At 34.4% G+C, this 23582-nt stretch overlaps 1 protein-coding gene across 2 annotated transcripts; it reads right to left on the reverse strand.

Annotated features, from left to right (window-relative positions):
• Positions 1-2141: 2141 nt before the first annotated feature.
• Positions 2142-7400, reverse strand: LOC149188800 (putative LRR receptor-like serine/threonine-protein kinase At5g48740). Of its 2 annotated transcripts, none has more exons than XM_089413101.1 (15): positions 7127-7400; positions 6310-6853; positions 5521-5996; positions 5311-5437; positions 5142-5213; positions 4959-5027; positions 4788-4859; positions 4572-4640; positions 4174-4388; positions 3871-4079; positions 3615-3741; positions 3454-3522; positions 3128-3317; positions 2736-2883; positions 2142-2618 (listed from the first exon to the last, which is right to left on the reverse strand). In XM_089413101.1, exons 1-15 carry the CDS (start codon positions 7227-7229, stop codon positions 2328-2330), a joined length of 2781 nt encoding a protein of 926 aa, XP_089269227.1. In that variant the 5' UTR covers positions 7230-7400; the 3' UTR covers positions 2142-2327. The 2 variants fall into 2 exon arrangements, with proteins under 2 accessions (XP_089269227.1, XP_089269228.1); XM_089413102.1 differs by having other exon boundaries at positions 2144-2618; positions 2736-2868; positions 7127-7397.
• Positions 7401-23582: the final 16182 nt, after the last annotated feature.

A 23582-nucleotide genomic window follows, 5' to 3' on the forward strand; every position in this document is an offset into this window, starting at 1 on the left:
CCATCTATTGTGACAACACAAGTGCTATCAGTCTCAGCAAAAATCCAGTGATGCACTCAAAGACCAAACACATACCAATCAAGTATCATTTCCTTCATGAACAAGTAGTTGAACAAAACATCGTCTTGGAATATATCAGTACTAAGGTGTAGATAGCTGATATTTTCACAAAACCTCTTCCTCGAGAGGCATTTGAACATCTGCGTCAAAAGATGGGGGTTATCTCTTTAGCATCACTCAAGTTCATTCATAAAGAGGTTGTAGGACAGGGGGAGCAGTTCGATAGCTGGAGTCTATGTGCATTCCTTTGCCATTGATGTCAAAGGGGGAGAGCAAAAGAATATTGCCATCAATAACAAAGGGAGAGATTGTTGACATAGATTGTCATTGACGTCAATATGGCAATATTCGAGGAGCCAGAGGGAGCAAATAGAGCCATCGGAGGAAGCAAACAAAGCCAAAGGAAGCAAACAGAGCAAATAGAGGAGCAAACAGAGCAAACAGAGCTATCAGAGCATAGAGAAGAGTGGAAAGGCAAAGTTTATATATATGTGCGCAATATACACTATCGGAGGCAGAGTGTACATATACATCAAAATACACTATCAGAGGCTGAATTCACATATATATGTATTTACACTATCGGGGCAGAAATTATAGTTGCATTGGAATACACTATCAGAGCGAGCATATATATATATATATCGACGACAGTGAAATCGGCGGTTCGGCTATGTGCCATCACCCCAAACCCCCGATTGATGTTGCAGACTCGACGACAACATTATGGAAAGATTAATGTTATATCGCATCCACAGGAGGATCGGTAGTCGGCCATCAGCGATGCCATGGGCTCGATGTATAAAGGATCCCTGGAAGCCGCGATTGTCGATTGCGACTACACAGCAGGACCCGATGGGTTTTATATGCCCAACTTTATAAGGTTTGAGTTCCGCGCATAAGGGATTTTCAGTGTATTGGCATGTTTCGGTGTAAAGACCAAAATACAAAGGAAAAGTCCGAGGCGATAAAGACTGGACCCGAAGCAGTTATAGATGTGGGTAGAATGTTTTTTAAGTCCGCCCTTTAGAGTTTTAAGCCTGTTTTTTTCATATTCCTGTATATTTGAATTTATGCTTTACGCAGGGTTTTACGGCCAAAGATGCATATAAAACGCACCTGATAGTTCAGAAGGCCTAAACGATAGTTCAGTGCGCTGAATCATGGAAATTGAGACTGCGATTGGGACGTGACTTCTCCGTTAAAATTGTAAAATCCTGTGTATGTCCATTATGATTAAAAAAATGATGAGTGATGTTACAGTGTAACGTGAAACATGATTTCTCTGTGCATTGTTGGACCTCTCTTATGAATCTACGTGTCCCCAGAGAGTCGGTGAATTCGCACAACACAGAAGAAGCCATAGCAACCGAGGAGGAAAGCCGAAGGATCAAGCAAGGCAGAGGAAACTACAGTGACCGAGGAGGAAGCCAAAGAGGTGGTGGTAAGCGGAAACGAACTGTGAGAGGCATCATGGATACAAAAAGCAGGAGAAACAAGGAAACGGTATTGGATAATCAGAGAGAGTGGAAGCCAAAGGACGGGAAAGAGGCAGGAGAGGCCGGAGAAGCAAGAGAACAGGAGAAAAGCAGAAGCTCAGCAGGGTTGGGAGCAGAGAACTGCAGCAAAACAGTTTATACCAGGTTTGGGTTGGAGCCCAAGAGGTTGGAGCCTCCTGAAGTCCAAGTTGAACCTTGGCAACTAATTCTAACCAGTTATATATATATATATATATATATATATATATATATATATAATTTATTTTATTTCACTATTTGTATTAATAAAAGCATTAATTTCCATATTCCACATACATATATATATTTTTGTAATAACAAGAACAATTAAAAAAAATATTGATTCACCCCTCTCTGTATTAAAAGCATATTGTAATCCTTTATTTCTTGATATCAATTGGTTCTCCAAATGAATTAAAGGCATATTGCAATCCTTTATTTCAAATGCACGTCATGTTCGGCTGTTTTTTTGTAAAATTAGTGATGGAAGAACAAAGCATGATTACTAACATGCCAAACATATTGTAAACTACCAAGGATAAGGATGGTGATCACAAATACTTGAAGAACATCCGCAAGTGTAAAATAATAGAAGTCGTGTGTTTAAATATAACCTGGTCACTGCTTGAATATGGTGTGTAACAAAATTACAATGGTGCAGTTTAATTAATATAGTGTGTAACAAAAATTCAACTGTGGAATTTAATTAATGGATGGAATGACATTTTTCATAAGATTTAGATAATTATCTTATCTTCCCACATTAGAAATGTTGCAGCTGTCATCACTCCACTCCATTCCTTCGCCTCCACTGGAATCCACCTGACCGGCCAACAAGTTCTCAAGTTTTATGGCCTCTTTCAGCTCTGCCACTACTTCACTCATGCTAGGTCTACAGGAGCGTCCAGCCTGAACACATCTCATCGCTACTTTGGCAACACAAGTCATGGATTTCATGTCGTAACTTTCGCCCAACATCTTGTCTATGATTTCTGTTAATGTGCCACCATTTTCATCTATTTCTGCTAGATACGGTGTTGCCTGTAAATATGCCAATAATTATTGTTAGTGTCTACCCGGACATGCACTACTAAACATTCTCTTGTCAATGCCGTCAAATATTCTTATTTTGGAATGATTGATGATACGAATCCTTACCCAGTGAATGATGTTTACTTCATCTTCAGCTAGTTTTGGATCTATGGGCGGTCTACCCGATATGATTTCCAGCAAAACCACTCCGAAACTATAAACATCACTCTTTTCCGTCAACATTTGAGTGTTGTAGTACCTGTGAAAGTAACCCCTGGTAAATTGATATTTACTTTATTTTATATATATATAAAATAAATTAAATAAATAAATTCTGTCCTCTTAATATTTAATTGAAAGCTGGGCGCAACCAAAAATTTAAAGAAAGCTTCTCAAGCATCATGGAAAATTTGGCAGTATTCGAACTTAATTCGTTAAACATAAAGAACAAAATTTGGCACTACTCGAATTGAATTTGTTGAACATAAAGAATATTGCTAAAAGAGTAAGTTATGTACTCTGGATCCAGGTATCCGAATGTTCCTTTCACTGCAGTGCTAACATGAGTAGCCTCCCCATCATTTGTTATCCTGGAAAGACCGAAATCGGCTACTTTTCCATTAAAATTGTTGTCTAAAAGGATGTTGGCGGTCTTTATATCCCTGTGAATTACTTTTTGGGCACAACCTACGTGCAGGTATTCCAATCCTTTGAATAGAAACCCACAAGTGGATAGCGTCAGATATGTGGTTAAGTATTATTTGTCCACTAAGCAATACTTAATAACTGGCGTTCAGATCATAAAAATGTCCTGAGCATTAAAGTAATTAAGAGAAATAGCTACCTTGCGCTGCATCTAAAGCTATTTTGAGCCTGGTTCTCCAATTTAGATTGGAATGTCGTGCGCTGGGACCTGGTAAACAAAATAACAGAAGTAAATGCGTGTGGGTTACCTTGCCTATTCTATCGACACAAGCAAGCATATCTGTCAGCTGAAGTATTTACCATAAAGGTGATCCCTTAGGGAACCTCCCGGCATGTACTCGTAGACAAGCATAACTTCTTTGGATTGGTTACAATAACCCAGTAGAGATACCAAGTTCCTATGATGAATTCTGGAAAGAAGATCAACCTGCATTCATAGAGTAAAATAACATGCATGAATTATAAATACATATACTACCAAAACTGTGTGGTTAGACATTGTTACATAATCCAAATTACACCGTATTATATAATTAAAGAAATATACGAGAATCACCTCATTCATGAACTCCTGAAATCCCTGTTGGGAGAACTGCGAGAGCACCTTTACTGCTATGTTTCTTCCTCGGGGTAATTCGCCTAAGAACACCGGTCCAAATCCCCCTCGTCCGATCTCCCGACTAAAGCTTTGTGTGGCCGCTATCATCTCTTCCAGAGTGAAGACACCGAGCTTTGTTGGATTTGGCATCATACCCATTGAGTAATCTGCAGTACATTCGAAGCACAAAAATCCTTCTAAACTACAGGTACGTTTCATATCATTTTAACATTATATCTAATATTGCTAGCATTTCCTAACCTCCGGGCGCTAAAGATCGTTCCTCTTCCAGCACAGTTCCCTGTTCTTTTCTCCCGAATTTATTGCGGTATATAATAACAGCTACTATCAACGCTAAAGCGATCACGGAAATTCCGGGGAGGGTTGTTCCGAGGACAACCTTCAATTTATTCTCCTTTGTATTATGTAGAATGCATCCCCACTTAGGGATCTGTAAGTAGGCGTTTCCACAGTAACTGTAACATACCAAAAATAGAGATATTTTACGAACGTCTTCCATTTAGATTAATTACAATCTAAGCTGGATTGGTTATCAATGTCTATGCCATTTTACTTCATAGAAAACAAGAAAGAAAATTGAGAATTTCGAGTGCGGTTTGTGTCAAAACATAAAAGAACATAAAATAGGATATTGTTACCTGAATTTCACCAAACTATGGAAAAGTTGGGCAGGAATTACACCACTGAAATTATTATTCCCTATATTCCTGTGGAAAAAATATTGCTATATAAAAAAATTTCATTTAACTTGGGGAAAATATTAATTATGAATAAAATTTAGTGATTATCTTAATTTAATTTTGAATAAGAGTTGCCAAAAGATAACTAGAAAATGAAGAAAGAGGTTGACGTACAACTCTTTTAGGTTTTTCAGTTTAGATAGCCAGAATGGCAAAGTACCGCTCAAGGAGTTGTTTTGTAGATATCTACACGAAATAGCAAAGTAAATTTTGGTTTAATGAAGATACAGAGGCTCAATAATAAAACCAGATAAGCAGAAAATTAATTGTTGAAATGAAACTCACAGCTTTTCCAGCATGGTTAGACTGGAAAAATTTGGGAACGGCCCCATGAAATAATTATTGCAAAGTGACCTGCAAAATTAAATTTCATCACGAACGGTAAGTACTGCACATCTGATATAACAATCAAACACAAACTATGACCCGAGCCTCATCAGGATTTCTTCGAAATCAAATTCTGCTTACAATTTCACTAATGCTGTCAACTGTCCAATTTCGTTTGGCACCAATCCTGTAAGATTCTTTCCTGACAAATCGCTGGCAACAATACGCTTTTCGTCAACATACAATTTCACCTATGAATCTCCTCAATTTTATAATTTCAACCCTAAACACATGAAATAATCAAACTTACATTTCCGAAATTCTTTTTGGCGAAGAATTGCTTTCACAGACAATTCCTTTCCATGGGATCAAAAAGCAAGGATCGGAAATCCAATCTTTTATGCCAAACCTGCTTTTGATGGCCTCTAGAGCTTTAACTGCATTATAAAAACTACTTTAGTTAGAAATTGAATCATAATATCAACCATTCCAGTCTCAAAACGTCAGTGAGGTAACTTACGATCTGGTGCATATGTTGCCGGTTGGGTGTCAACTATTTTGTAAATCTCATAAGCGTTGAGTATGGGACCAATAGTAGCATCACTCGTGTTCTCAAAGCCAAAGTAGAAGTTATCTGTTCGATTGGGTATGAATGTTAGCTCCAAGGTAGAATAATTGCGCGGAATTGTAATGGCGTCAGATCGAAAATCATCATTTATTGTCACGTAAAATGATCTCAATTGAGACACATTTAGCTTCTCGATCTCTGCAAAATAAAATAGCAGTAATACTCTGTCACCAGTGATAATATCAAGAGGCGATTGAACCTGCTCCGTTGTACTTATAACTGCTGCCGTTTGCATCACAGCAGGTGGAGGAAGTTCCTTGGTATCATTTGTTGAAATGGGCTCCTCAGTACTCACAAACTGTAGATCAATAGAATTACTAGTAAACATAAATTGGTCCCAGATCCGGTCGAACTCGTCCCGAGGATACCTGTTTTATAAAACATACAAAGCCATTCAACTCAGTCATTACAAAAAAATTATAACCAGTGCTCGCATATCAAATTTCATTTAGCCATGTGGTACTGCTACGGAAAAATCTAAATTTATTAACTGGCCGTAGGAAAATGGCTTGCAATGAATATCAGCGAGACTAGCTGGTTAATTGTGACTCTTAGATTTCCATAACAATAAACACAAACAAATATAAAAAGATAAACGAAGAAAACAAATTATTACCACTAAATGGCTAATTATTACGGTTAGATTTCCATAAGTAAATGCATACAGCCCAAAATATTCACCTAATCGGATCATACTGATTTCCACCAACATTGTCTCTGTATGGTGACATTAACATTGTCCCTGGCTTAGCCTGTCCGTACATGCCTGGTTTGAGCTTCCTCAGTTGGATACCAGAGATAAAGGGATCATCAAGCTCCGAGGTTCTAATCAAGCAAATGTACAGCACTCGGCCAGAACTAACAAATATTGTTTCATTGTAAATTGGATTGTCTCGAACTAAGATTGTTACATTTCCCATGGCTAACATGCCTGGTGTCTCAATAGAGAAAGCGAAGCTTGGTAATCGTTTGAATCCACTGTAATTTCCAACGACAAACAATAATCTTAAGAGGTAAGGCACATCGGGGACCACAGGCAATTGATAACAAGACTTTTCAAGAGGCTTTGGGAACACCCGTAGACTGTGCATGCCATAACCGTACATTTCGTCGTCGCGGAGCTCTGCTGTCTGACCCACGTCTATGTAGTTAGCATCAGTGACCCATGTCATATTGTCTTCCCATGTTTGAACTGCTTTCCCTCCGCAACGGATGCTCAAAAATCCTTCCACGAGACCAGATATCAATTAATAAAACAATATCTTCTCAAAAAAATGTGAAAAAATATCAAAAATCCTTCCACGAGACCAGATATCAATTAATAAAACAATATCTTCTCAACTAAATGTAAAAAAATGATTGATGAGCCTTATCAAACAACAATATATCAAATGACAATTCTAAAAGTTAGACAAAACAGAAACCCTGCGACTTTCTCCGTAGCAAGCAAACTTCTTATGAGCCATTTCTTACGGTTAGAGGGTAACTCAGGACATACCTGGTTGAGCATATATAAGAGACAATAAACTCAAGAGCACTCCGGCTGGCGTTATGCAACTGCCCCATTTGCCATACTGAATTTTGTCCATGATTTCACCCATATTTTAAAAAAATTGCTCTAGAGATCTAACGATAGATTGAAAAGAAGATTTGGAACAAATGGCTCCCTATTTCTGGAAAAATGAAAAGTGTTCTTTACCAGTGCTTCCCTGGTCTTTCCCTATGTTCGACCTCTCTGTAATATATTGCTTCTGCACTGTATGACACTCTTGGATAAGGGTCTCTCCAAGGGTTAGGGTTGTCCGCTTATCCCGATTGCAGATTCTTAGCAACCGCTTACGTGGCATGTTCAGGCCAACCTCTCCGTCTCCGTTTACATAGACGGACGCTGGCGACGGGCAGGGATTACCAGAGCTATTTGTGGTCAGAAAACTTTCGCAGCCGAAAACCTAGGGAAAGCCATATTTCCTATCAGGGTTGGAATTTGACGGGCAAAATGCCCGTCACAAGGCATTTACGTTTACAATTTTTAAAAAGCCGTTTTTTGTGATGGGTTTTCAGAGTTATAAAACGTATTTTTTACTGTTCACTTTTTTACGAAAACGTCATTACTACCCTCTCAAACAAGTCTTCGAATCTGATCCTCGTAAATATATTTTATTGACCGGTCAATAAAGAAGTGCGGTAATATTTGGAATTGGTTCTATAATATTTGTTTTTATTGAAATAAATTAATTTTATGTTATTTAAAGTTATAGGTGTATATTTGATAACACTTATTTAATTGTGATATATTACATTGAGTGATTAATAATTAAGTAGTTTAATATTTGGAATTTACATTATAATATTTGTTTTTATTTAAATAAATTAAATTTATGTGGTTTATATTTAAATAAATTAAGTTTGTTGGGTTTACTAAAAACTTGAACTTTACTTCGATTTCATGATATTATGATGGTGGAGAGGATGGGTACTATGGAGGATAGTTTTTGGTCAACTCCAAAGTTTTTGAGATGGAAATTTTTTTGGGAAATTTTTTTTGTTTACATTGGTGGAAGAAATCTGTTTGTTTTTACTGAAATTGCAACATTTAAATTATCTAATAGAAATCCAAATTAAGAAATTGAAATAGGAGTAGATTGATTGCAATAACAATGAGTTGGGTGTGAGTAAAATAGATTTATAGATTTACTCATAATTTTTGTATCATGTGTTTGGGAGAAGCACTGAATCTGGATGGTTTGGGAGTTGTGGATCCCATCCATGAGTAAAACAACCTTTATGATTCAACAAATCATTTAGTTATGGTCACATTGTTTTTTTCTTATTATAATTATTATAAATATGTGAGAAAAATTAACACAATTGTGTGATTGAAAAATATTTTGGTCTATTTATTATCAAAACATTTTGATTGAAGGCAAAATTTTAAACATAACATTCATTGACCACCAACACAAAAACCCAAAACGTCAAATTTTTTTTCTCTGATAGGTAATGAAGAATCCAAATTCCAACCCTATTTCCTATGCTATAGGGTATTGAATGCTTTGACAGTGACCGTGACAGTGGAGGATTCAAGAATGTAAATACATGAGCATGGCTTACCATAAAGGAAAGGTCATCCATCCCGCCCCATGTGCATCAGGAAGGGTCATCCATCCCGCCGCCATGTACTACAGAAGAAGGACCGCGACAGGTAAGGACGATTTAAGTTTAGGAAGTGGGTAAACCAGTGAAACCTCTTAATCCGAACAGATAACGGACAGCTGCCACTTGCAGCACGCTTTCCAAGATTCCTGTCCACTTGCAACACTGTGGTTTGAATTGCGTGTCCAACTTGTGGAATGGAGCATACAATGTTGTTTCGTTTCAACGCACGAGATCGTGACAATGACACTTTACAATACCTGTAAGGTTAGGCAAACGTTATTTCCAACCCTATAGGGCCATAAATAATACAAATATAGGTCGCGCAAAATCCAAATCAAATCACATCATAGACGTGTAGCTTGATATTTAATGTGCACGCCGAATCTCCAGCATACATAGTAATAAGGTCTACAATACAATACTGGCAGGTCCGGAATCCAAATCAAATCACATCATAGACGTGTATCTAGTAAACAGAGATTCAAGCAACCATGTAAAACATTTGCAAAAAACAATGTAACAATGTCAATGAAATTTTGTCTCATGACTCGCTTTGCTGTGAACAATTCAGCACCCACCATGGGCTGAAACTAACCAGCGTGACAATGGGCCATAAATGGAACATGTTCACGTTCATATGTGGCAGTATGAAATGGTAGCTGAAGTGCAAAGTTGTAAAATTTGGAATACATTGTAAAGTTATTCCATATTTCGGTCTTTTACAAATTTAGAATTATATATGAAATGAGATGATATTTTAAAGTTTACTTAATTAAAAATAGTTTATGGGATTATTAGTTTCTTGTTTTTAGTTTTTTGCAATTCAATCTTTTTTATTTGAAACCGTCAAACAATCTCCTCATTGTAAAAACAATGCCAAAAAATAGATGCTAACATATCACATAACTTTATATTTTGAAATAAAATCTAATTTCATTACAGTGGACGTGAATATATTAAATATAATTTTGGTATTATATGATTTCAATATACCAACCACATTTTCCAATGTGGTTGATATACCTCGATAGGCTTATATCAAGCACACTAATAATTATTATGGGTATTTAGGATTATTAATAACTATATAGAATTATTAATAACTACTATCAACCACATTAATAATTATTATAGGTATTTAGGATTATTAATAATTATATAGAATTATTAATAACTACTCCCATATATTAACAACTAGATTATTTATATATATTACTGTATAAATATTATATTGTAATATTATAATAATTATATAAACTCCTAACATATATTAATTAATAATAAGAATAGCTCATAATAATATTAGATTATCATTATATTATTTAAATAATCTAATAATATAAAATTATAAATAAAAATAATAATAACAATTATATGGTATTATTATTATAATAATAAAATATAATAATAATATTAATATTTGATTTTAATATTATAATAATATTATATTATTATAATAATATACAAATATAATTACCATATTATCATAATAATATAATCAATATTATTATAATATATTATTACAATAAGAACAATAAAGGCCAATTATTTATTATTTATGATAATTAATAATTATACAAATAATAATAACTATATTTTTATATAATTAAATATTTATCATTACTATATTAATATTATTATAATAATACAAACTCTTATTATTATTATTATTATTAGACTTTAGTATTTTTAATACTTATCTTAGGGTTTGTATACATAGGGTTGATTATTATTAGTAATTAGGATTATTAATAACTATATAAATATTAACAACCAGATTATTTATAGATATTACTGTATAAATATATATTAATATTATAATAATTATATAAATTCCTAATATACATTAATTAATAATAAGAATAGCTCATAATAATATTAGATTATCATTATATTATTTTAAAAATATAAAAATATAAAAAAATAATAACAATTATATTGTAATATAATAATAATAATATTTGATTATAATATTATAATAATATACAAATATAATTATTATTATAATAATAATATATTCATTGTTTCATTCAAAATCATTCGAAAAATATTTTGAAAAAAAGATAAGGCAAGTATATTGGAAATCAAAATATAAAAGAAATGGAGAAATATATCGGATTTTACAAAGGAAAACAAAGGAACAAGTCTTAAAACATTAACACCGGACCCGATAATATATATGCCATATTTTATAATGATGGCGGGTCTGAAACAATGTAAACCGCTTATATTACATGTATACGACTCCGCTGATTGCGATATGGGTGGGCCGGACCCGAAATAATATATACAACGTGTTTAAAAGTTCGGCGGGTCCGCTGTATTGAAAGCCCTTTATATGCATGCATATGGGTTCCGCCGATCGCGATTTGCGATGACGGACCCGAAACGATATGTATTATTGTTTTATAATTGTGGCGGGTCTGTAAGACAACATATATATATATATATATATATATATATATATATATATATATATATATATATATATATATATATATATATATATATATATGAAAGCGCCGATTGCGATGAGCGATTGGGTTCCAGACCTGATAGTTCATACACTATATTTTATATGACTCAGTGCGTCTGTCTTATCGCGGGTTCCAAAGACTTTTATTGATATTCATATATATTGTGGTTTACGCTCTTTTATATGAATTTATGTTATAAAAGATTATAATAAAAAGGCCGGACTTAAAGCATATATGTATTATATTTTAAAGCCCCGGCGGGTCCGCAATCATCATATAACACTTTATATATATATATATATGACATGCCGATTGCGGGCCGGATCCGATAGAGATATATATTATGTTATATAAGTCTGGCGGGTCCGCAAGGCATGCAAAAAGACAATTTTTAAGTTATAAGGCAGTTTTCGGGTGGAGCAAAAGCGATGGATGGTTTTTAATGGAATCAACCCGATTCCACTCAGCATTTAACACGTAGTAGTCACCTAGAGAGAGGAAACCGCCCATTTTGGGCAGGTATTCTTCGGGCTTATGTCCCACCCGAAAACCTTTGTAGATCGTCCGATCTGAAAGGCGTAGATCAACTACAGGGATGAATCGGCGAGAAGTATACCTTGGGAATTGTGTTGAGCCCGTATTGGAAGCAGAAAAGCATGTTTTATTATATATTTTCTTTATAAAAGATATATGCATAATTCCAAATATTTTCATAGTTATTGCGGCCATGTGCATAAGTTAAGCTTTACAGGGGTTTTAAGGCTTAAAGGCCTATATGTAATGCTTCTGATAGTATAAAAGCCATGATAAAGTTATATGGCTCCGATTTAATGTAAGTCCACAGTTGAAAGGCTCAAGGCTGAAAGAAATGCTTCCAATAGGCTTAGTGGGCCATAACCCCCAGGCCTCAAGATCGATATTTTTTTAAGGAAAGGGATTTTGGTTAACCCCCAAGATCTCTTTTCATCAAAAACCTAAGATAAACAAAAGGGACTAATATTATAAACCTGAGGAACTAATAAACCCAATGCTTTAATATTATAAACCCAAGGAATTATTGAACCCAACAGATAAATATTAAAAAGCTAAGGGATCAAGAAGTGCAAGGGATTAATATTACAAATACAAGAGATTAATAAAGATGACCATGATTGATATTATAGACCCAAGTTAATAATAAACTCAAAGGATTAATACTAAAACCCCAAGGGATTATGAACCCAACAAAATAATATTAAACCCATGGGACTAATATTATAAACCCAACATTGTTAAACCCAAATATAAACACTACAAACACTAAAATAAACATGGTTTATTTTCATGGTGACTCAATCTTTGTCAAAATGCGACATTCAACCAAGAGACTAACATTATAAAACCAACATTGGTAAACCCAACAAATATAAATACTACAAACACTAAAATAAACATGGTTTATTTTGATGGTGAGACAATCCTTGTCACAATGCAACATTCAACCATGATTTACCATGTTTGGCTATGATTGGCAATGGTTCACAATGATTGATATTATAAACCAAACGCAATAATGAACCCAAGGGACTAATATTATAAACCCAAATGAGAAATAAACCTAAGGGATTAATACTAAAACCCCAATGAACAATAAACCCAAAGGATTAATACTAAAAGCCCAAGGGATTATGAACCAAATGGAATAATATTAAACCGAAGGGCCTAATACTATAGACGCAACAACATTGAAGCATGAGACAAATATTATAAACCCAACATTGGTAAATGCAAATATAAATACTACAAACACTATAATAAACATGGTTTATTTTGATGGTGAGACAATTCTTGTCACAATGCGACATTCAACCATGATTGAGCATGTTTGGCTATGATTGGCAATGGTTTACAATGATTGATATTATAAACCAAACAGAATAATGGAACCAAGGGATTGATATTATAAACCCAAATGAATAATAAACCCAAGGGATTAATACTAAAACCCCATTGAACAATAAACCCAAGGGATTAATACTAAAAACCCAAGGTATTATAAACCCAAGGGAATAATAAACCCAAGGGATTGACATAATAAACCCAAAGGAATAATAAACCCAAGGGATTATCATTTATTTTCATGGTGAGACAATTGTTGTCACAATGTGACATTGAACCATGGTTGGCTATGATTGACAATGGTTCACCATGATCGATATTATAAACCTAAGTGAATAATAAACCCAAGGGATTGATATTATAAACCTAAAGGAATAATAAACAAAGGGATCAATACTAAAACCCCAAGGGTTTATGAACCCAAGGAAAAAATATTAAACCCATGGGACTAATATTATAAACCCAACATTGTTAAACCCAAATATAAACACTACAAACACTAAAATAAACATGGTTTATCTTCATGGTGACTCAATCTTTGTCAAAATGTGATATTCAACCAAGGGACTAATATTATAAAACCAACATTGATAAACCCAAATATAAATACTACAAACACTAAAATAAACATGGTTTATTTTGATGGTGAGACAATTCTTGTCACAATACGACATTCAACCATGGTTGACCATGTTTGGCTATGATTGACAATGGTTTACAATGACTGATATTATAAACCAAACACAACAATGAACCCAACCAAATGAACAATAAACCTAAGGGATTAATACTAAAATCCCAATGAACAATAAACCCAAGGGATTAATACTAAAAGCCCAAGGGATTATGAACCCAATGGAATAATATTAAACCGAAGGGCCTAATACTATAGACCCAACAACATTGAAGCATGGGACTAATATTATAAACCCGACATTGGTAAACCCAAATATAAATACTACAACCACTAAAATAAACATGGTTTATTTTGATGGTGAGACAATTCTTGTCACAATGCGACATTCAACCATGATTGACCATGTTTGGCTATGATTGGCAATGGTTTACAATGATTGATACTATAAACCAAACAGAATAATGAACCCAAGAGATTGATATTATAAACCCAAGGGATTGATACTAAAACCCCAATGAAAAATAAACCCAAGGCATTAATACTAAAAGCCCAAGGGATTATAAACCCAAGGGAATAATAAACCCCAGGGATTGATATAATAAACCCAAAGGAATAATAAACCCAAGGGATTATTATTTATTTTCATGGTGAGAGAACCGTTGTCACAATGTGACACTGAACCATGGTTGGCTATGATTGACAATGGTTTACCATGATCGATATTATAAACCTAAGGGAATAATAAACCCAAGGGGTTGATATTATAAACCTAAAGGAATAATAAACGAAGGGATCAATATTAAAACCCCAAGGGTTTATGAGCACAAGGAAATAATATTAAACCCATGCAACTAATATTATAAACCCAACATTGTGAAACCCAAATATAAACACTACAAACACTACAATAAACATGGTTTATTTTCAGGTGACTCAATATTTCTAAAAATGCGACATTCAACCGAGGGACTAATATTATAAAACCAACATTGGTAAACCCAACAAATATAAATACTACAAACACTAAAATAAACATGGTTTATTTTGATGGTGAGACAATTCTTGTCACATGCGACATTCAACCATGATTGACCATGTTTGGCTATGATTGACAATGGTTTACAATGATTGATATTATAAACCAAACACAATAATGAACCCAAGGGATTGATATTATAAACCCAAATGAACAATAAACCCAAGGGATTAATACTAAAACCCCAATGAACAATAAACCTAAAGGATTAATACTAAAATCCCAAGGGATTATTAACCCAATGGAATAATAGTAAACCGAAGGGCCTAATACTATAGACCCAACAAAATTAAAGAATGGGACTAATATTATAAACCCAACATTGGTAAACCCAAATATAAATACTACAACCAGTAAAATAAACATGGTTTATTTTGATGGTGAGACAATTCTTATCACAATATGACATTCAACCATGATGGAGCATGTTTGGCTATGATTGGAGATGGTTTACAATGATTGATATTATAAACCAAACGGAATAGTGAACCCAAGGGATTGATATTATAAACCCAAATGAACAATAAACCCAAGGGATTAATACTAAAACCCCAATGAACAATAAACCCAAGGGATTAATACTAAAAGCCTAAGGGATTATGAACACAATGGAATAATATTAAACCGAAGGGCCTAATACTATAAACCCAACAATGGTAAACCCAAATGTAAATACTACAAACATCAAATAAACATGATTTAGTTTGATGGTGAGACAATCATTGTGAGAATGTGAGAATCAACCATGGTTTACCAAGATTGATATTATAAACCTAAGGGAATAATAAACCCTTGGGATTAATATGAGAAACCCAAAGGAATAATAAAACAAAGTGATTAATACTAAGACCCCAAGCGATTATGAACCGAAGGGAATAATATTAAATCCAAGGGACTAATATTATAAACATTAAAAAACACAAGATCGACCATCATTGATTTACATATTTAGACAATTCCTATCACAATTCCATGTTGGGCCATGGTCGACATTATAATAAACCATGTTTGACTCGGGAATAATAAACCCAAGCGATGGATATTATAAACCCAAGGGATTAATACTAAAACCCCAAGTGATTATGAACCTAAGGCAATATTATTAAACAAAAGGGACTAATAATATAAACCCAAGTGAATAATGAACCCAAGGGATTGATAATATAAACCTCAAGGGATTATAAACCCAAGGAATTATTAATATTAAAAAGTTGAAGAATGAAGAAAACCAATAATTTGATATTATAAACCATTGGGAATTAATAAACCCAAGGGAAACATATTAGAAACTTGTTGTGCTATACAACAACCCTCCCCATTTCAAAATTTTTATATAAAATTTTTAACAAGAAATGGGTCCCTTTTTTAATAAACTTAGCTAAAATCAATAGTTCTAAATAATAAGTCTTTTTGCTTTTAGGATAACTTCAATAACAATCGCATTTTGCAAAAAATCCATATGATGCATGAAAATCCTTATGATGAGGTCCGATCAAATGTAAACACGAAACAAAACCTTATCATAAGATAAACTATAAATGAAACATATCACATCGTGCACATCCTTTGGTTAAAATATGGACTTAACATTTCCTTTGGCATTCCTCGACGTGATAACACAATCAGAAAGCGCATATCGCAAATTTCATAAGGAAACGTTCCATGGAGTCATACAACTTTGTCGATGTGACAAGCCGATCACAATCATGCATCGGTAAGGTCCTGAAACATGTAACGAATGCCCATTTGAGATCTGCCGATGCGATTTCATCATCATAAATAAAGGCGTGCTTTTCAATAAAGTGGAAATAGTACGATTAAATGAATGCTTGCGGGTTTTAAGAGCATAAATAATTAGTAAATGAGAAATAAACGATTTATTGATTTCTTAAATATTATCCCGCCTCCCTATGACAACTCACTCTTTATCGCAATCAGAGCTATATGAAGGAAATGGCTAAAGCATAAATTTGGGCCTATCAATCTGCGATATGTGATTATTGCTAATCGCTGATCAGGAAAGTCACGATATTTACTTTAAAGAACCATTATTAATAAGTGCGATGCGACATATCATTACTACATTTAACGATCGCGATTGGTAGTTGCCAAAATCATTAATAAAGCAGTTATGGTTGAATCCTTCGAGGATTTCATCCGTGGTAACATAATATATCAAATTCATATCAATTATTGTGCTTAATTGTTGTTAATCTTGTGTATTGTGCATTATCTTGGAACGAATTTTCTCGTCTGTTACGATCATTTTTTTCTTTTGCAGAGTAAGTTTGAATTCATCAATGCGGTAGAAATGTCAAAGAAATCAAAGAAAGTAAAGATTCCAGTCTTAACCAAAGAGGAACCAGTGAAGAAGGTCTTGATAGGTGATACTACCTACATCGGCCTGGGCAAAGCTTCATGGGAAAGCATATACAATTTATTGGAAGCTGAAGATCCAGAAGAAATTGAAGAAGAAAAGGGAACAATTGATTCCACTAACAAATCAGAGAATACTCTTAAGCATTTGGCCAACTCTTTTCTCCACAGAATATTTGCCTGTGCCAGAATATTACCCTACAATGACTTAGTTAGATGGGTAATCGAGAGTATCAACATAATAAACAAAGAATTTTTTATGGCTGATGAAAGGATGTTCGGGTTGTTCAGAGCAGAAGATATGAAAAAGATGTACCATTTGCCGGAATAGTAGAAGCATTACAACAAGGCATTTTTTGAAGCCTTTGCCAAAGAAAATGACATGGAATTGGATCCTATCAGGTAGTGGAGGCATTACCCAAATAAACACAAGCATGAATCATTGGGTATGTATTCCGTTGACTCCTTAGCATCTCCTTACTGCTATGCTAGTGCTATGATATGTAGACTCTTTAGAGTCTCCGAATCTACTAGGTTTTCAATTGAAATGGTTCCTTTAATGGAGGTAGCGGTTAACTCGTATATCATGGATTGGGCAACCATTTTGTCTGATAAAATGGCCAACCATATCCTCGATTATAGAAGAAACAGGTTCGTGACTACCCGGGTAATACCCCCGTTTTATATGAGTGCCTACATTATGGACACTATCTGTTTCAATTCTGATTACCCCATTCTAGGTTGGAAATGGACTCCACAAGACCCAACCCCCATTCACATCTATCATAAGGAATTGTGGAAAACCCATTATAAATACCATCTTTATAGAATCTGTCATGCTTTTGTCTTGCCTATTCATTATGCTATATTCAATAAATCCACTCCTCGGTTATCCGATGAAGCCAGTGTCGACTTAACATCAATTGGCAATTGGTTTGGTGAAGAAAAGTTCACCTACATTAGACTTTTTGGAAGCACTGCTACTCCACATGTTCTCCCCTTATACATTCCCGATAAACTATTTGCGAGGGAAATAGCTTATCAAATCACATAAGCAGGGATGTCGAGAAACCTAAAGGACTCCAAAAAGCAAATTTGGCCTTCATTCCCCCTCCCATGTGGTACTTTCACACTGCATGACTTCAAACATGCAGAGAAAGAAGTAGAGAAAATAAAAGTGCTAAAGTTAGCAATCATCTAAAGAGGCAATATGATCCAAAAGAAATAGCCTATAACTTCACCTCTCATGTCAAAATTGCCAAGTTTGACCATGAGAAAGATGATTTTTATGATTTATTCACCTCAACTAAGTTATTTTATCAAGTAAAACATATTGCAAAAATCAAATTGAGAGGAGAGGGAGTAGAAGAATTTCTAAAGTTCAGAACGGAGAGGTTGCAAACTCTACCGATGGACTTATTAAATACCACCCCTATCCTACAACATGAAGGCCAAAGTGAAGGAAAAACTACCCAAAAGATTCCACAAAAGCAGAAGAGTCCTGAAAGGCAGAGGACAAAGAAAGGAACTAGTGAGCTCCTTGATACTGATATAAATATTGATCCAACTTTAATCAAGGAATGGGAGCAATTCGATCCACTCATAAAAAACCCAAAGTACTCCCAAAACCTCACTACACCAAAACCGCCCACATCACAATAGTTTGAGGTTATTAGTGTTCCAATTGAAGGGAAAAGCAACCTACCCAAAATGCAGCAGGATATAAAAATCTTTCCCGAAAATCCCACACAAGGGATTGTACTAAAAATAGAAGAAATACCACCCCTTGATGTATTCTACAGTCCAAAGCATAGGGTTATAGTTAAAAGATAGAGGAAAAAGAGGAAAATTGATCAAGGACCACTTTTAACTCCTTAGGACGAAATGATGAATGTGGTATGGAAGTCAGAAGTCAATCCTTCTGAGGATTTAACTAAATTATCTCAGTATGCAGGGGCTTATACAGCAGCAACAATGGAAAAATCCTCAGAGGTCAGTTAACTAATCATGGATAAATATCAAAGGATCACTCAGCTTGAGATGCAATTGGCAGAAGAACATCAAAAGTTTAATCAACTAGAACAACAGCTAGCAGAACAAAGGCAACAAAATGAGCAACTTAAAGAACAGTTGAATATGGAGAAACAGAAAATTAATAAGTAGGCTCTCTAGAAACAACAAAAGTTGTCTCAAGAACTAAGCAACCTTCAGATAACGATTGAGCAAGAAAATAAGGTCAAGTATGATCAAATTGCACAAGTACAATTACAGATAGAAAAATACAAGGGTTATCCATAGGTTACTGAATTCAAAAAAGAAGCCTTGGAGATAACCAAAGCCTTGTCTCGACAATTGAACATCCTTTCCCATAATATATCATTAGCCGACCCATTGTGCAACATATCTACATCATTGATTGACAAGGCAGTTGACAGAAGATTGGAATTGGAGAAAGTAGATGAAAAAATAACAAACTTTCTCTCTTGGCAAAATTCAGAGGAAGGAATGGCTGCAAATCTACCAAAAATACAAGAATCGCACAAGGAAATCCTATTTTTGGAATGGGAATCTCAACTAATGAAAGCCGAAAGAGAAACTTCTAGAGCCAGAGCTACAATGAATGGTGTAATCGAATTAGTAAATAACAGTTTACATATGTCTAATTTGATTTCTGATTGCTCTCCAGGTAAACTCCTGAAAGCAAAGGCACTGGAACATCATTGGAGACAGGAGCTGGAAAGCAGAGAAAAACAGATCAGAGAAGTTCAAAACTTGACATGGGATGCATTCTGGTTTCTTCTAGTCAAGCCTCATAGCCAGTAGATGGCCATGAAATGCCTATCTGACGTGGTCAACTGCATGGTTCCCGAACTCTCCGATGCCACCTATACAGCCCAGCTACATTCTAGGATGAGTCAACCTCCAGAAATCCAACCAATGCTAGCAATCTGTGAGCTGCAAGCACAAGAGAAGAAGTTGATTCAATGAATTAGTTTAACCGCCATCGCACTGCTATTTTTATACCAAATCCCAGATTTTCATGTTACAGTTTGAACAGCTTATAGCGATTTTTGTTGATAGTAGTTTTTATTTTTATTATTTATGACCCTTTCATGTATTTAGAAAGGGTCCTCAATTTGTATAAAATTTTGACTTGGGAAGTTGCACTACTATACTTCTAAATATTTTTTTCATCAAAAGGTGCATCAAGGTTTCACATTTTTATCAAGAAGCTTTTTCAAGACTTCCACTTTTTCATCTTCTGGAGGTTTTCTCAAATATTAAAGTGGAATCGAAGTGTTGTTCACATCAGAAGGATTCAAATGCATGCGGTACTTCTATCACTAATTTTGTCTTATTTCCTTATGTGAATGAACAATTCTTTAAAAATTGCTATTGTTGATATATGTATTTCTTCTCAAATAATACTTTATCATATCATTTCTGAAGATTGAGAATTGTTATATTTCAAAGGATATATGTCAGCGATATATATATTTTGATGAATGCGATAATGTTTTTATAATTACTTTGTTTAATTTCTTAAACAAAGTAACCATTATATGAATGCATCTTTCTATTTGATAAGTAAGCCATCTATATGATTATTTGTCTTTTAGGAATAATCAAAGATCGCATTGTTTATAAATTACCCGGCTTAGATAAGAATATTTATATATTTTTGAGTTGTAGGATAAAGACATTCTCATAGATCCATTCCACATGCTTCAAATTTGCGAAGTGAATCTCATGTTCTTGAAGATGAAGTAAATGTTACTCTATTGTTTAAGATGCTTGTGGCAATATAAATATTTCCTATAGAAGAGTCAGAATAGATTAGTTCGATTGTGATCTAAACCAAAACCAATATAAGAACCACATTGCAAACCATAAAACACTAAAACATGATAAATCATGACTACATTAATAATAACACATTTATATCACTACATTGTAAACAGTAAATAGAATTTAGGTCATAAATACATTCATATCAATACATGAATGTATTAATACTATAAATCTCAAGAATATTGATATAAACACCTAGAACATGAAATCCCAACAATAATATTATAAATGTAAACAATATTTTCATTTATGGATCCTGGTGAACAAAGCGAAGGGATCCACACAGAAGACCACAACAATCAGAAATGCAAGAGAAAGATATAAAATAGTAACACTCCCATTGGAGCAAAGCAACATAAATGAAAAAAACACATTTAAATTGCACACATTGGATTTAAAGAAGAACAACATAATAGGACACTTTAAGACCAGAGATATACAATTTTGTACATAAAAACAACATTAGTGTTTAAAATAATCATAATTTAACCAACATTGCAACCACAAAAAGAACATTGAGTCTTAACATATATTTTTTGTTTTGTCTACATCAAATATTCCACTACAAAATTGAAGTTCAAAACTATAAAGAAAGCCAAAATGTTATTAGTTGTATTTCATATTGATATGGACTTCAATTGCTCCTCTTCCTTCTTCCTAATTGTAACATATACACTGTCTTTCATCTTGGCATAACGTTGGAAAGAAAAAGGCAGTGCAATGCGTAAACCATCTATTGATTTCACTCTTGATATGGCTATGAAGGTAAGGCCTTGCTGCTCTTTATTCCCTGTATCAATTGATGCTCATTCTAAAGTGAATCCCTGTGACTTATGGACTGTAAGAGCCCATGTCATCTTCAAAGGAATTTTTTTTCAATTTCCTCTTATCATTGGGGTAATAGGGACAATGTTTGGATTTCTTGCATCAAATGGAACACCAACATACTTATCAAAAACAATAGTTTTGAACATTGGAAGTCGAGGTGGCCTAAAGGTAGGCGGATAGAATATATCCTTAACAAAACCAAGTGCACCATTCACCAAGACAGCTTCAACCCATAAATTACATGTCAACATAACACGCTGACCACGACACAACAAAACTTCACAGTCCAATTGATCATCATCAACACCAATGATTTCTGAACGCCTTCAATATTCAGCAACTGTTGGCCAGATAAATTGTTCTTGCGAACAAGGCCGATCTCCCTAGTATCTAAAGGTATCTAGCAACAAGCAGAACAAATCTACTTTTCTCTAAACATATTGCGATTCATAATAAAAACTATAGAGGTGTTAGACCCTACCTTAAGTCAAACGCTAGTTTGTAGCAGCCAACCTTCAAACGTCTGAAAGAGTTTCATTTTGAGAACCTACAAACACAAAGAAGCACACATCAAATAACACCTACATAGCTAATATCATAAAACATGTTCATTATCGTGATCAAGGAGTCCATCAAATAAACCATAAAACATAGCTTATTGAGAAAAATAAACTTGATTGTATTAACTTTGAAATAGAAGAACTTTACAACCTTTGGTGCCTTTATGTTGTACAAGCTCTTCGCAGGGTCCAAACAGGAATCTCCTCTACTTTGAAAAGCCTCACACTCTTCCCAATGAGATAAAAAGGTATGTAATCTCTCCTCTCAAAAGCTCAATTAGGAAGACTAAGTTCCAACAGCATTTCACCTCAAAAATATTCAGCTTTCAATCTCCCCAGTAACCAGCCTAATGCCTCATTTTATAGTGCAGAGGAAGGAAGTTATAGGTCCACCTATGAAGGGATAGAGTCCTCCTTCAAAGGGATAAGCTCCTCACACCAAGGGGTTAGCTCCTTAAGGTATGGGATGCATGAACCTTAAAGGAGCGAACTTGCCACCTCAATATTCCTTCTAGAAGCTTCCAGAAATGACTCAAAGTGAGTTTTTAAGAATATACTTGCACCTTTTTTACTTTTACAGCGGTCTGCACCCATTACACAGAGACAAAGCCGTCAGGTGTGTAGGGGACATGACCATTAGGTAAGGGACCGCAGGTAATGCTAAGAGAAAGTGTGGAACCAGAGTTTTAGAGACTTTTAAGGGCTTTCTCTTATTTTCAAGGCTTGACATGAAGAACTGAGGCTTAAGACTTGCAAATGAGGAAAGTATGAGTGGTGATAGACTCACATAGATTGCAGAATGTCATGGTGACAATTTTTAGTGTAACAGATTGCCCCCTAAAGTGCGAAGTCTGTAATATATGAAGATGAAGTCTTTCATGTAAGAAGAGTGAAGTAATTTATCATTTCAAGGATCATCCTGTGGACACCCGAGTCGGAACTTGTAAAAACATTCAATGCAAAATATATATATGTGAATATATCATCGCTGAGGTAGGCATTCCCATACTCAGATCAAAACTGACTAGAAAACTAACTAAACTGGTCTGATACATGAATGATTTTGTAGTACATCATGAGTATAAACATATGTAGACATGATATGGGTGCAGCCATCGGTTTATGAATAGTCCACTGTATAATGAATAACAAAA

The sequence above is a fragment of the Pinus tabuliformis genome, chromosome 3_1, assembly GCF_031772625.1.
Source record: "Pinus tabuliformis cultivar Carrire ecotype Pingquan chromosome 3_1, CPIR1, whole genome shotgun sequence".
Lineage (NCBI taxonomy): Eukaryota > Viridiplantae > Streptophyta > Pinopsida > Pinales > Pinaceae > Pinus > Pinus tabuliformis.

Coding starts and splice junctions, on each gene's coding strand:
- LOC149188800 (XM_089413101.1), bottom strand. CDS start 7,229: ATGGGTGAAATCATGGACAAAATTCAGTATGGCAAATGGGGCAGTTGC. Junction 6,854..7,126: donor TCTTATATATGCTCAACCAG/GTATGTCCTGAG, acceptor GTCTCGTGGAAG/GATTTTTGAGCATCCGTTGC. Junction 3,318..3,453: donor AGCTTTAGATGCAGCGCAAG/GTAGCTATTTCT, acceptor TTCTATTCAAAG/GATTGGAATACCTGCACGTA.